This window comes from Amia ocellicauda, chromosome 3 (genome assembly GCF_036373705.1).
Source record: "Amia ocellicauda isolate fAmiCal2 chromosome 3, fAmiCal2.hap1, whole genome shotgun sequence".
Classification (NCBI taxonomy): domain Eukaryota; kingdom Metazoa; phylum Chordata; class Actinopteri; order Amiiformes; family Amiidae; genus Amia; species Amia ocellicauda.
This window is the reverse complement of record NC_089852.1, coordinates 24,078,877-24,094,680: the sequence shown is the minus strand read 5'-3', so window position 1 is coordinate 24,094,680 and position 15,804 is coordinate 24,078,877. Positions and strand designations below refer to the sequence as shown.

Sequence of the window (15,804 nt, the reverse complement as noted above, 5' to 3'; positions counted from 1 at the left end):
TTACATACACGAAGAAGTTAAAGTGTAACTAATTATTTTAAATTATATGGATACATACATAATAATGGCAATGCTTAACTAATCAACTTTTTGAGAGCATCGCCTGTTAAGTCTGTTTAAGATCAACTTAGTCTACACATTTTATTTAAATACAAAAGTATTATTATTATTTCGTTTCCACTCACTCTTCCAAATAGAAATGTTACCCGTCCTTATTTTCTGCTCATGTGAAGTTTCACATTTTAAGATTACCGTAGCTGTATAGTTTCAGTTCTGGTTTCAGGACCAGTTATTTGCCAACTGGTCAATAATTTAAACCTCACATATAGCTCCCTATACACAGAGCCTCAAGGGTAGCCAATGGGTCCTAACCCTATTTTCTCAGCACATTTTAAACTAGAGGTACAAATCAAGGGTGGCTGTTATTAAAACTCGTCAATAGAGCATTTCTTGTTTTTAAGTAACTGCATAATGCAAGTGATAACGCAGTATAATTGACATGATGCACATAAATCCATTAGTTGTGTTGTTTGATTGAAGCTTTTTTATTTGAATAAATTATAAATAATTATTTTCTAATTCGGTGAGCTTTTAAAAATGTTTTTATTGTACTTTAAAATGCACATTTTAATAAATATCTGCAGAATGTAAGAAATAATTTGTCAAACTAACAATTTTGTGATTTAAGCTATTTATAAATCAAAACAACAATAATTAATGTTGCACGGATATGAAATAATGACAAGCCATTGAAAACTGACATGTTTACTTAAAAATTGTCATGTTGTGTTATACAGATTCATTCAAGTTTCATTTTCGTACAAAAACACAAAACCAACCAAAAAAATTAACATGCAGCATTTGGAGTTTCATAAAAGTGCAAAAAACACTGGTCAAATTCATTAGTCACAATAAACAGGCACTGAGCATGCTTTTCGTTTCAGGAAAAAAAAAAAAAAAAAAACTTGGTTAAGTACAAAGTGTAAATCTTAGGTTAGAAATTCAATATGCAACATCCAAACTGTGGAAAGCGTAAACATGCACTTTCTCCCCCGCTACATAAATAGTTAAAGTACCCCCATTGGTCCCTATATTAGATAATACTCTTTCAACGGAAAGGAGGCATGAAACGTCATATATTCAAATACAGACAGTAAACGTTGGTTTGTTGGATGCTGTTTTCATGCACCAAAAGCGGCATGCAATATCTCAGGATCTCCACGAGCTCCCTTTTTTAATAAATAAATAAATATATTAAATAATAACACTTATAAAACCATGTAAACATTCCTTTACCCACTAAGGGTTAACAATCAAGGAAGAGGAGGCGATTTGTTTCAAACTTAGATACATATTAAACATTTTTTTTTTAAATCAGAATAAATAATAAACTTTTTTTCTTTCCAAGGTTGATCAATAGCTACACGTCAAAAAGTGAAACAATACATTCAAAATTGACCGACTTCAGACTACGTCTGAGTGTATACAAATCAAGCAGCCACCCAAACATTGGGACGTATTGTCTTTTTACTTTGATTTTGTGGTTCATCCTTACGTCTTCCTATCAGGCTAAAACAAATCCCGGGACTTTGCATATATATATATATATATATATATATATATATATATATATATATATATATATATATATATATATCACACAGCATTTGAACCCCAGCCCCCCACCACCACTGCGTTTTCAATCGGGAGCATTGCAATAGTGTCGCTAGTTAAGGCCAATGATGACCGCTTCTACATCTTTGGAAGGTCTCCGGTCTTTCACCAGAAAGTTGATCATGCTTTCGGATTTGATCATGAGGTTGCAGCCCAGAAAGAAGATGCCGAAAATGACAGTCAAGGAGAGGACGCACAGCACCGCTATTTGCACCACCCGCATGATGAAGAGACTGCGCTCGTCCGGAACCAGGACCAGGGAGCTCCCGTCGTTGGCCGTCACCGCGGTCCCGTTGCAGCAGTCCACCAGGGAGCCGGCCAGGTCCTGGCTTTTGTTGCCGAAGATGCCCTGTTCGATGACTGAATGGTTGAAAAAGGTCCCGTTCATCTTGGGTACCGCTCAGATGTGCCAAAAGAGTCCGCTCTACACAGGCAAATGCAGCAAATATCGGTCCAGCGCTTAAACTTTGTGTCATCAGTGAGAAGAATACAATTTAAAAGAAATTAAAGAATACGTATAACGAGAAAAAAAGACTAACGAGGTTAATGTTTTCTCAAAATATATTGCATTTCGCAACAGTAACAAACGCCGGGTCGTTGGATTGTGCTGAAATCAAACTTTGAAGCTGTTGTTACTACGCTGAATGCAGTGCATTAGCCTCGCAATTGAGTTAAGCAAATACTGGATGGCACTGTCTGTGTCTCCGACTGAAGCCAGACCAAGTGTTGGATGAATGTAAAAGTCCCCGTGGGCATTGCGCATTCGTGTTTTCTGTCTCCTACCACAGGTTTCCGTTAAAATCCTCAGGAGAAACTCCTGCCACCTGTGCGCCGGTTTCACTTTATTCAAAATATGTTGTAGCCTATCCTTTAAATGGATTATACATTTCCACGGACTACACCACCGGCGCCGGAGCCGGGGGAGGTTCAGATTGGCAACTGGAATGAGCCAATACCAGCGTCCACCATGCGTTTGGGCTGTGTAGGCTCATTATGTAGCTTATCAGTGCCTTCTTTGCAGAAGAGGCGGTATTCCTTACAAAACGTCAAAAGCTTACCAAGTAATCCAAACGGCAACCGATTACTGTTCTTGCAATCAAAATACCAAGCAAATGGTGTCTCTGTGTGATAAGACGCATTGCTGTGTTGGGTGGATTAATACTCTGTGGATTGTCACAATGTTGTTTGAATTCAGCATGCCTGTTTCTAAAGGGAGCCTACAAAAACAATTTATATCAATCTTAGTCATGTTACACTTGCTGCATTTGTATAGACACTTTTCGCATGCGACACATTTTTATTGAAGGAACTTCTTTTTGTCATACAATTGTTATGTGCTTAAGGACAATGTTTGTGCCCCTGGGCTATTTCCGGTAACACCTAATAACCAGTCTCCAAGATGATGCAACAGTACCAGTCTGCGCTGGTGGTAATTTTCTGGGACAAACAATGTGTAACCTGTACTTACATTTGAAGACCTAGTAGTAAACATAAGCACAGGGGATAATGAATTGTCTCGGGGTTGCACCTCATCCACCATGGAGCACACAAATCAAAGGCTCTCAAGCCCCATGAGTTATTTCAGTGCTGTGCGCGTATGCGAGTCTGAAAACCAACAACCCTGTGCTGAGCATCTTTTAGCCAAAGTCTCATGGGAAATCCGTCTTGCTTCCCAAAAGCATTGTTATTCTTGGTCACCTGAAGCTGTCTATATAATGAGTTTAGCTGGAGGCACCAAACTAGTCATAGGTGAGGTGTTCAGGGAGGAATCTTGTCTTACTACCTCCGGGCGCTAACAGACATCCTCATTCCTCATCACAAAACATCACTTTTGCCCATTCGGTGCTCTGAGATTTTATGTATGTTTTTGCTTTTTGCTTGGCCTGTTTCCTGCCATCTCCTCTCTGCCTCTCTGATGCATTACTGAGTAAACATCAGTGTTGGGGGAAAAAAACTTAAAGGAAAAGATGCAGGGGTGGGTTAGTAAGTGATACTACTGTGGCTTTGGCCTGTTCCCTTCATACATAAGAACATAAGAACATAAGAAAGTTTACAAACGAGAGGGGGCCATCGACCCATCGTGCTCGTTTGGTGTTCATTAATATCTAAGTGATCCAAGGATCCTATCCAGACTATTTTTAAATGTTCCCAAACTTTCAGCTTCAACCACATCGCTGGGTAGTTTATTCCAGATTGTGACTACTCTCTGTGTAAAGAAGTGTCTCCTGTTTTCCGTTTTGAATGCCTTGAAGCCCAATTTCCATTTGTGTCCCCGGGTGTGTGTCCCTGCTGATCTGGAAAAGCTCCTCTGGTTTGATGAGGTCGATGCCCTTCATGATTTTGAAGACTTGGATCAAATCCCCACGTAGTCTCCTCTGTTCCAGGGTGAAAAGGTTCAGTTCCCTCAGTCTCTCCGAGTAGGACTTTCCCTTCAGACCTGGAATAAGTCTGGTTGCTCTCCTCTGAACTGCCTCTAGAGCAGCAATATCTTTCTTGAAGTGTGGTGCCCAGAACTGCACACAGTATTCCAGATGAGCTCTAACTAGCGCATTGTACAGTCTGAACATTACTTCCCTTGTTTTAAATTCTACACTTTTGATGATATACCCTAACATTCTGTTTGCCTTTTTTATTGCTTCCCCACATTGCTTGGATGGAGAAAGTGAGGAGTCCACATAGACTCCTAGGTCTTTCTCATGCGTTACTTCATCTAGTTCTATTCCTCCCATAGTGTAATTATAGTGGACATTTTTGTTACCTGCATGTATTACCTTGCACTTGTCCAAATTGAATCTGCCAGGTGTTGGCCCGCAACTGAATGTTATCTGAAGTCCCTCTGAATAGCCTGTGCTGCTGAGATTGTATCTGCTGAGCCACCTATTTTAGTATCATCTGCAAATTTGACAAGTTTGCTAACTATCCCAGAGTCCAGATCATTAATATAGATTAGAACAGGCCCTAGTACTGATCCCTGTGGAACTCCACTAACAAACTCACGCCAGTTAGAAGTGACTCCTCTAATCGATACCCTCTGTTTCCTATACATCAACCAGTTCATAATCCATCTACTTACATTACTCTGAATGCCTACAGCTTCCAATTTGAGGATAAGTCTTTGGTGTGGAACTTATCAAAATACTGTGGTCAGCCTGCAGAGATGAAGAATCCATGCAATTCTGTTGACTTCCATCATGGTGTCCCTTCTTGATTGGAAACAAGGCGGCAGGAGATACATGGGAAATGCACCTTGCTTGGATAAATTACAGAGATTTCTCAGGAAATAGCAAGAAGAAAACAAGAAGAAGACCAGGGAGAATATGAAAGTGATTTTGGATCCAATACAATGACATAAAGCAGATTACATATGTGTATTTCCTTGGAAATGTTAGGATTCAGAGGTACCTGTTTTTTTTTGTGTTTTTTTTTTTTAGAAATCAAGCAGTCACCATCCTGCACCACAGGTCATCTTTAAGTTTCCTTTCCTTCGCCCCTGAAAGTGCCCATAATTAAAGTCTGATAGGCCTGTGGATCTAACTGATTTGACTGTGATTAGGAGCTGAATGGCCATAATCAAGAATTAAATGACCGTTTGAATACAGTCTTTGGTGCCTCATAAGTTCCATATGGCATCATTAACATACCATTGAATGCGACCACTAACAAGTCTTTTTGACTCCATGGCTTGTCATGTACAGCCACAGGTGTGACGAGACATAAAGGGAACTTTGTCTCAGAGTTTAATCTGTTATTTTATATGAAGAAACTAGAGCAGAAAGACCACCCTTGCAAGAATATTAACAGCAGATACATTTCCCCGTTAGCCATTTTTCTCAAATGTCAGATCTTAGTTAAAACAAAATGTTCCAAACTACCAAAAACTTTTCAGATTTTTTTTTTTTTTCAATCCAATATTATTTTCCAAGAGCTTACTGCAATAAAACAAAGAGAAAGCAGGCTTTCATTTTAATTAAATAATGTTCTTTAAATATCAGATGATCTGCAGGATAAATATACTATATTAGAGATTTTCAGGATTGAAGCAAAAGAGCAGACAGCGCACAAAAAATGCCTTGGCTATCTATTTTTTTAGAAAAAAAATTTCCCCCTTTTACCTTTTGTGCAATAAAAGCAATCGGCAGTTGAAAAGTACTGCAATATCATGATGTAACTCTTTACCTAGAACATGGCACCCTTACCCTGGTCTTCAGTCATCTCCTATCTGTGACTAAAAATCACGTTAACTCTGATGTATTAATCCAATAACTTTTACAATTAAAAAAAAAAGCTCTTGGGAGAACCTGTGTGCGCAGATTGCACTCCGCTGTAGCCTACACGGCAGTCCCTTAAATAAAATAATCATGTAAAATAATAGTGACAGTTCTGGGTGGTGAAACAATCTTTTTTTGACTACAAACAGATGGTTCTTTAGGAAAAATAGGGTGACAGGGCAATGTTTGTTTTTAATGATTTTCGTGACTTTACTGATTTTCTCCCTTGACTTCCAGCAAAGCAACTCCAGAGTTAGCACCCCCATGACGTCACGGCCTATTTCTCGATCTCTGATTAATGGCACATAGAATGAGCTGGACAAAAAACTCACTCCACAGAATATGTGTATTCTTATAGAATAACCTGAGAAACGATGGAATGTTAGTGGAGTTCCCCTTCAAGTCATTAACAGATCGGCTGAATGAAAACTAGAAGTTCCTATGGCTTCCCAGGATTATGTCCACGATGGACTTTTGACAGACACAAGACACACACACATCATCGTCATCAGCCTTTATCGATCCACTGCTGAATAAAGCCGTCCCTGTGATGTTTCCGCTCGTTTAAATATATATAGTAAAATACATTGAAAGCCTTTTGTTTTTCATTTGTACTGAGACCACAGTCTTAATGCAATTCATCATTAGATAATTAGACCTTTGTATTTATTTGTAATTAGAGTGTGTGACAAGGTAGGTATTGTTTATATGTAATGCAGGGAGTCTGGATCCTGTACATCAATTAGGTGATAAAGTTGCTGTCTACCAAATAAATACCATGGCATGATATTTAGAACCAGACTTCTGAATCACTAATAGGTCCTTTGCGTTAAATTGAAACAAATGTCTCTGCCCTAGAGTAACCAAGATCCTAGGGTTCCTGCAAAGAAAAAGACCCCTCCTACACATCCAGATATCTACCAATCAAACACAAAACATAATTTTGAAGAAATGGAAAAGAAACTTATAAACAATTATAGGTTTAGAGCCCACTATTCTCATTTAGGGAAGAATCTCAGAACACTCATTACACATTCAGAGTTTCTCCATCAAAATGATAAAATACCCATTTGCAATCATAATGACTAATACTCAGGCCCTCTTAATTGTGATTATTCTTATTTCAAAAGTTCCTTGTATGAAGATGAACAAAAAACACACAAGTGTGACCCTTACTTTTGCATCTCAGCATTCCTATACATGTGCACAAATTAAGTACTGGTGGTGAAATGACAAAGTTGTGATTGTGTTATGATTAGTCTCACTAATTGATAAGTGCAGATTAGTTTATGCAACTCATTTGAAGTGTAAACTGTTTTTCTGTTAAATAGTTATCATATCTGTCTGGCCCCAGTTTCTTGCATCCTTTCAATAGCTCACCATGTCAAAAGCACTCCTACAATCACACATGTCACTTGTTTGACACTGCAGCTCAATTTAGCTCAAATGATTGTGCATCTAATATTATACCATAAATATGAATTGCTGTAAACCTGCAAATTATAGGCCTGAAGCAATTGCAATGTGACTTCTACTTGACACTTCAGCTTAATAAATGCAATTTTATTCACACTATGTTTTTTGCGACACTCAATGCTCCCTCCTTCCTGTGCTCTCCCTTATTCTGCAGATTGTTTTACCCCCAAATAAGATAAATAAGATAATAAATCTGAGTATGAGAAAATTAGTGACAATAATAGCAATTTCACAGATGTTGTTTTCCAAAAGCAATTTACAGGGACAGGAGGGTGAACTGTGTAGCAAGACCGGCTGCTGTAGTCACTTACACTATGATGATGATTTGAAGTCTTTTCATTGTCTGAGCCTTGAACCAGAGACACCTAGTCTTTTTATTGGGAAGTTGTAACAGGGGGCTTGCAGGGGACAGTGCACATTTGACCTGGGTTTGAGTGGGGCAGGGCCATTTTGAGCATCCTTGAATTATGTTATGTTTGAGTGAGCCCTGCTGCTAGTTTTGTCTGTGGCCAGATTGGAGAGGGCAGTGTCTGCATCCTTTTGTTTGTGTTCCAGGCTCATAGTGCAGGAGAGAAAAATACGGTGGTTTGACCTTTGGTGTCTGTTGCCTTCACCAATCCCTAGTTGGCACCCGGTTTGTAACAATGTAGAAAATTGGGTCAATCTAAAAAGGGAAGTAAACAAAAATAATAACCAAAAAGCAAAATGAACCAATTCAAATAATACATTTAAATAAAAATTAAAAAACAGGCAAGTCAAAGATAAATGGCAAATCTTATCTTTTCTAATTCAGTCAATATAGTTTGAAACCTGAACTAACCGCAGTCTGTTGTCGTTGAGGGTGTTCTCTCTCCATCAGGGATCTCTGCAATCACGTTACATCTCCAGGCCTGCCTAATTAGGAACGGTTGGGATCAATTGGCTAATTCTTATCAAGTCGGAAATTCACCTGGCCAATTCCCCTGCCAGTTGTGCGGAGTGTGAAGTCACGTTGTTAACCATCAAATGCGGTCAGAGTGTGGCTTACAAGCGTGCAGGTCCCTCTAGACAGCACTTTACACTGCTTTTAAGTGAGAGGTTGCCAATGTGTGCTTTGTAACATCAGGGCCATGTGAAACCGATCAGGTTTCTCATCCCTCTCACTAACATGGGAAAGATAACAATCAAACATGCAAAAACTAGCACAATCCCCTCTCATTAAAGGGATGTAATTGCCGGTTCTGGAAAGAACAAGTAAACAACAAAATCTCAGATTTGTCCTGTGCAGAGAGGTATCTGTGTGTGCGTCAAAACCTAGACCATCTGCAAAAGCAAGGATGCCTGACTAAATTGAGTTTCTCCACCGCCTGCACATTCTGTCCTGTTGCTTTCATTCAAAAGTATATTGTTTTACCCATGCATGCCTCATTCAGTCTTTCCTAATGCAAATAATAGTGCTGATCGATAACCAGCTGCCACTGATGGACGATTGATGCAAGCAAATCCGGATCTGGTTTTGGCTGGCGTGGGATTTCCATCCATCCCTCCAGCCACTTTCAATAACCACTACATCCAGTACAAGGTCACAATGAGAGATTTGAGATTTTATTTCCGTTAGTTAAATGAGGTTATCGCTGAGATTTGAACTCCTAACCTGGCACAGGCTCCAGATCCATACCAGTGGCCCCTTGAAATGTCTTCAGGTCAAAGCCGGTATATGCAATTGTGGACTGGATTGAAACCAGGGACAATTTTTATATGCCAGTCTACTGTATAGTTCAGCTGGCTGATGGACAACATAAATGCTCTGTATATGATCGCCTGCCTTTGAATTGCAAATAATAACCATGTCTTTAGTCCTCAGAGCTGTAAGAGCATCAAGAAATCAAGAGTTTTGGGGTCGATCTGTGTTTTTTGGGGACATCAACAGTGGAGTCAGGATGTAAGTTATTCATGACAGTGTTCGCCCTTACTTATACTGGTGACACGTTACTGGTGCTCTGTTCATAGTAATAGAGAATGTGCAGGACGTTGGTTTGCAGTGTGAGTGTTTACAGTGGGGGCCCAGGATGGATAATAGCAGAGTGACTCTATTAGGCTCCAATTAACACTCTGCGTTTTTGTTATTAATATCTTTATTCAATCGAAAGACCTGGGAACGACTGACCCCTGCTCTGCCTTGGAACAACCTCAATCAATTAGCAGTTATAAGAGAGAACTAATGATTTTATTCGAATGCCCACGGCGTGTGCCAGCCAGCAAATATGCCTTATCTAACTGCTAGCACCAGGCCAAAGGGCAGGCATTTAATAGTGTCCCCAAGGCGCTTTGCAAATGTGATCCCACATTATGGAAAAGGATTTGCGTAATTGCTTAATAGCATTCATGCCTCGTCAGGTATTATGACAACGCTTTTAATATGCAAGCTAAAAGATGGTGACCCGCCTGTCATCGAACAGCAATTTGTTGTTTCCAACATGTCAAGATGAGATCTTTGCTGTTACGGAATACATCAAAATGTAGAAATAATAAAAGAATCCCCTTAAGATGTTTTTATTGCATGTCTTTATTCGTGTATTAACAGTGTGACAGGCTGTATGGTGGCTTACTGATTGCATATGCTTTTACCTCACATGCTTGGAGGCTTACATTAAGCTAAGACACTAATGTCATGTTTTTATTCTCCTTCTACATCTTCTGCAAGTGGAAGGATTCATTATCTTGGGATTATTTCTTGCATTAAATGTAGATTTGTTTTTCTTCTGTTAAGGGGAAGACTGACCGGTCACAGAGGACTAAAGTACACGTCTGTGTTCAATGCACTTAGCAGAGAATTTAATTGGAATCAAGCTGTAAAATCTAAAGCTATTTCAGTAGGAGTGTGGTAATTAATACCTATAAATAAACTGTTGAGATTCCAGTTTTATAGCTGCTTTTATGAATTGCATTTGAAATGATGGCAACTAAAGATGTTTTGATGTCATTGGTGATATGGTAGAGATTTGAATGTGTTCTTTTACCACTCCACCGATTGAAAATGGAGTTAAAATGATTGGCATTGTGTGTTTTAGAAATGTAACCGAAGGGCGTATCGATACAGCCTGAGTGGAATGGAAATCAGATGTCACGGCTGCCCTCAAAGGCCCCTGGACTGAAGAACATCTATACAGAGAGAAGAGGCAGGGCATACTCCCTGCTATTGGTTGTATTATAATACTGCTTCTTCATGATTCATTATTCTTCTCATTATGTGCAATGGTACCCAACTGATGTAGCAGAAGTACAGGATGTAAATTAGAGTAGCACAAGGCTCTTAAGCCCATTGGAGATGCATTTCTCATTTAAGTCGATTCAACACTAATATGTTTCTTTCCTGGAACTATAGCAAGAGATGTAAGGTCTTATAAATGAAGTAATAGGACGAGGCAGGGGGGATACACATCGTCCTGAATTGCTGCACTAGTGGGCTTGGACCTGCACTTCAGAACTTCAAAAAAAAACAAGAGTGATACGGAAAGACAAAACATAAAAACATGGAGACTTAGAGGCGTTACCTAGCAACAAAGAGACCAGTATGAACAGCAACAGATGGCGAGGAAATAGTTATTTCGGAAAAAGAAGACGGGGGGGAAAGGAGACATCAAGCAATGGAGCGGGAGTAGCAGTTACCATGTAGCATGAGGGATTTCGAAGCCTAGCAACAGGAACTGAGGGAAGAAGTCCCTTAGCAACGGGGATTAATCAAATTTTTTGCCCAAACCACCTTCCTGTCATTATATTACTTGGCCCGTTTTTATTGAGGCCATCTATAGCACTGTGAAATCCAAATATTTAATAAAGTCCAGTATTAATGAACCTTTATGTAGTGCCCTTCATGCAAAAGGCCTCCGAAAGCACTATATAATTGATTACAGATCAGCAGTGTCTCAGGAGTATCAAAGCATGTTCGCAAAGTTTTCAGTGGAGGCAAGCAGAGTTGCACAATTATTTTTTAGCTGCCAGAAAAGCCACATACCATGACCAGGATATTAATTTAGCTAAAATGATTTTGAAAACTCACTGGTAGCCAGTGCCGCAATCTGAGACGGGAGTAATGTGCTATGAGAAACGTGTAAATTTGCAGATGTTAACATGCTGAAGCCTGAAGGACAGGACTAAAACAATCATTTATTTTTAACTAATTTGACATGTTTTTATTTTCCAGAACTTGTTTGATAAAAATCCATTACCAGGAAAGCACATTAAAATTACAACAGACAAGTCTTCACAGTATTTTAGATGCAAAAGCAAACAAAAATAAATATTTGTTAACATGTGAACAAAACAAACATGACAGACGGGCAGATTTTTGTTTTGTTTTAGGTCTGGTTGTCACTTAAAACTGAGTTTAAACAGACTTTAAAAGAAGCTAACTGGGAGAGTTTGTATATCGATTGAATTAAACAATCCAAATTAGCAATTTTTTATATAATTGAATCTGATCACAGCTTTTCAGCAATGTGTAGGGGCCATGTACAGTGTCACAGATTCCATGTGATGTTTTTCAGTGAAAAATCAGTCCACGGGTTAAATATTTGTTTAGCTTAATATTTCATTGCCTAAACAAAAAACATAATCCCCAGGACTCGCTTGTAAAGCTAGAGACATTATGAAGAAATTAGTGGGAGACAAGGTATTTGTGGAGGCATTGGAAGAGAGAGAGATCTCAAAGCATTACAGAAATAATGGAATTTTGTATGGCTCATTAAAAGCATATGACATTTCTAATTTAGTTTACTTTTTCCTGTGTGGAGATGGTAATTTGCCGTGACAGTGGGGAAACTAGTACATTGTGCTGCTTACTAGGCAATGAATGCTCTCTTGAAAACGAATGCATTACAGGCAGAATTCATCTCCTGGCCTTAATCTGGGTGAGAGTGAGCAGGGAATGCAAAACTTAAGGTTTGTTGCCACGATCAAATTTTAAATCGATGTTTATTGTGTTTTTTGGTTGGTTCAGATTACTGTTCTCTGATGACTGACTGTGAGAACCAGCGGACTATCTCTATGACTGTGTGAAGGCTGCTGGTGCCAATATTGTCAGACTCTCTAGTGATGAATGTCAGCTCCCTCGAATAAATGGCTTTAAAACCTGAATCTCTTCCATCTTGAACAAACTTCTCGGTGGGAAGGTTGCACTACAAATCAAATCCAGCTTGCCAGCATACGTGCACATCGTTAATTGCATTTCTCTCTGTTGATGGGGTTAAGTTTTCGTCCACATTGTTGGAAGCTTGTTATCTTTCTGCTGTGCGCTAATTGGAGAGAACAGTACACCTTGAAAGGCAAATCTATTTGGCAGAGAGTCCCATAAAAATTAGATAGTTTCATTCCACAGGCTCACAAAAGTTTAATTTCTGCTCATTAGAGACCAATTAATAAAGCAGTTGATTTCGCAGGTTGCAGGGAGAGAACTTGATGTGTATTTTTCATATATATAAAAAATGCTGTTGTTGTCGCACAGGGACAGGACTGGTACTAACTTTTAATGTAAAAATAGATACTTTTTACTGAATGCATTAAACACAATAATTCATAATTAAATTGATGTTTACAAACTGAATGCAGTTTTATGTTGGAATTGCCCTAGCTGGTTTAATATCACCAACTAGCTAGGTCTGAGGAGGTTAAAGCATGGTTGTAAATAAAATCGCAAGCCAGAAAGTGATTGTAGCTAGTGTTGTGACTGCAGACAGGGACTAGTCTGGGCCCAGCATATGTTAATTACATTGGGAAAATTAATTACATCAATTCCATTCAGAATTACATATTCTTATTAAATACTACTTAGTAGTTAACAACAGACACAAACATGCTTTTGTTTTTTCTTAAGACATATATGAAAGGTTTAGCGGCAGGAAAGTTGATCTTTGCGATCTCTTTCCATTCTAGTTTATCCCAGCCGTGTTCTATGGGACAGAGGTCAGGATTCTGAGCTGGCGCTGAAATGATTTATATGATGTTCCCCTTGAATCACTGTTTCTTCAATCCCCACTTTGTGACAGGGTATATTAAATGTACGGGCCCTCACAGTACAATTGAATCAAAGCGGGCAGTCCACCACTGCCCCAAAAGATCACAACACATGCTGCTTTTTAAAATGAAATAATGCACACTGGCAAGAATATAATTTTGACAATATGCAAGCTCTGGTGTAATCCATTATAGGCACAGAAAGTCTTGTCCAATTACATTTGGAAATATAGTGTATATTGTGGCTTAAGGTGGAGATCTTTTTTATTATTATTACATTTTGCCAATCACAGATACAAAAATATATCTTCCAAAGTTACTATATACACAGTAACACGCCTTAAACCGCTGAACATGTGCTGAATCACATATAGAGGAGCCCATCACTGTTTAGTACAGCTATTCCAGGCAGTGGGACTGAAATGGCAATTTTCCAAACCTAATCTATATGGTTTAGAGATAGCTAATTAAGAGCCCCTAGATGAATAGAATGATAACGATTGTGCTGTGCTGGCTTTTTCCCTCCAGCATACACAGTGGAAAGGCTAAAGGAGAGCAGAGAGGGAAGTGGGAGGGGAAAGGGGTAATTTTCTAGCAATACTGACAGGCAAATCACTTTACTTTCTTTTTAATTTACTCTGCCATCTAACGCTCCCTGAAACACACTTGCGAGCCCAGTGCCCATCAAATCTGATTAGTTTGCGATGGGAAAAGGGAAACGGGAGACAAGATGGGCATTAACGCTCAAGGTACAATCAAAAAAATGTGCGGGGCCTGCTTACTGGGGCTGCGATGTGATTCCAGAACATTTCTCGCCTGTAACTTAGCAACTGCAAGGCAGAAAATAGAAACAGCAGCTGAGCATAATTCAATAAGAAGAAGAATAAGCAACAACAACAACAAAAAGTCATAGGGAGGCAGTATTGGTCTGACTTCCACACCAGAGTCTATTCCAGCAGGGTGGCGGGGTCTGATGGAAATATGCTTTGCTCTAATCTTTCTCTCGTGAACAAGTCTGAGTCCCCAGCGCCGAGAGGGCTTCCAAATGGACTGACACATGAGGGTCTGGTGAAACATCACACTTCTCTCACGCATCGCACTGGGCTTGGGCTTCACTTCAGGGTGCTTTGTTTTGTTTGGCCAAAATAAAGTTTCACAAAGGCTGCAATAAAATGAAAAAAACATGACACAGCAATAACTTTATAACTATAATAATAGAAGTGCTTATATCTTTCTATTTTGCTTATACCCCCTTTTTTGAACTGACATATTCTCTGCTTTGTTATAATAATAATAGTTTTTCTGAGGATAGAAAGTTTTAGAGTTTGGCAGTAGTCATTTTAGCAGTAGTAGAGGAGGAGGAGGGGAAGTCGGATCATCTTGAGATAAGTCAGGCTATGCACACTGACATGCCCTGTCCCGGGTGCTGGAACCTCGTCTGTACTATTGCCAGTCCTGAGTAGAGTATTTCCCTTTGCCCACCAGAGGGCAGCATTAAACAACTGTGCAAAATTGGTCATCTTCCACCCGGTGGGACAGGGAACTGCCTTTCTCACCTATGAATAATGCAAGTGTACGTGTGCGCACATACATATACACACATCGAATATAATATGAACCATTTCTTCATTTTAAAACTGTAGAACTAACACTCGCACAATTGTAACTGATTGCAATATATCTATCGCATACATTAAGCTCCCCTGCGGCTATACATTTGTTTCACTTTATACTTTTTCACTTAAGTTCTATTTAACATCAATGAATGCATTCAATGGATCAATATAATATGAAATAGTATTTACCTAATGCAAATGTAGCCTACAGACTATAGTAAATGAAAGCTGATTTGAAATGAATGACAGCAGTCTTTATGAGAACCATACTCTATGCTTTATGTGTGTCATTGTAAGAGGGCTTTTCGCAAATGGACTATAAAAATACACACGTTTGTATCGGTGAGTCAGGTACAAGGTAGGTCTTATCTGATCACAGCAGTGGTGCTCCAGTGTCCCGGCAGGCGGCACAGCCCCTTTTCTCCGCCCAGACTAGTTTGTGAGTAAAACGGAAAGAGCCAAACTTGGTTATTAGTGCCATTTGTGCTCCACTCCCCTGCTGTGCCCCCGTCCAGCAAGAGCAGCGGGCAGCGCAGTGCCAGGGCTCCCAGACTGCAAGAAACTAGTCTCAGGCTGCTGTAAAAATGGGATCATATACTGAGCCATTTTGCAAGAACTTTCGGATACTTTTTGTGGTCGTATGTGTCTTATTTGTTAATTCTGGTGTTTGGGGTAAGTTTTTCTGTTTCTTTTCTTTTGCTGTTTATTTACTTATTTCATTAGTGTTTTAGTATTCAGTTGCATTTTGTTGTTCCTCCACGTTTCTAACTGGAAATTAA

The 15,804-nt window shown here is 39.3% G+C and overlaps 2 protein-coding genes across 2 annotated transcripts in view; one reads left to right on the top strand and one right to left on the bottom strand.

Moving 5' to 3' along the window:
• Positions 1-586: 586 nt before the first annotated feature.
• rprml (reprimo-like) lies at positions 587-2,533 on the bottom strand. Its single transcript, XM_066698595.1, has one exon. The coding sequence runs from the start codon at positions 2,060-2,062 to the stop codon at positions 1,727-1,729; it is 336 nt and encodes a 111-aa protein (XP_066554692.1). The 5' UTR covers positions 2,063-2,533; the 3' UTR covers positions 587-1,726.
• A 12,953-nt stretch (positions 2,534-15,486) lies between these two features.
• The window catches only part of itgb3a (integrin beta 3a), a 32,001-nt gene continuing 31,683 nt past the window's right edge, over positions 15,487-15,804 (top strand). Inside the window, exon 1 of the mRNA XM_066698594.1 lies at positions 15,487-15,697. Coding sequence (XP_066554691.1) covers positions 15,610-15,697 — 88 coding nt within the window. The 5' untranslated portion in view covers positions 15,487-15,609. The remainder of the gene's footprint in view (positions 15,698-15,804) is intronic.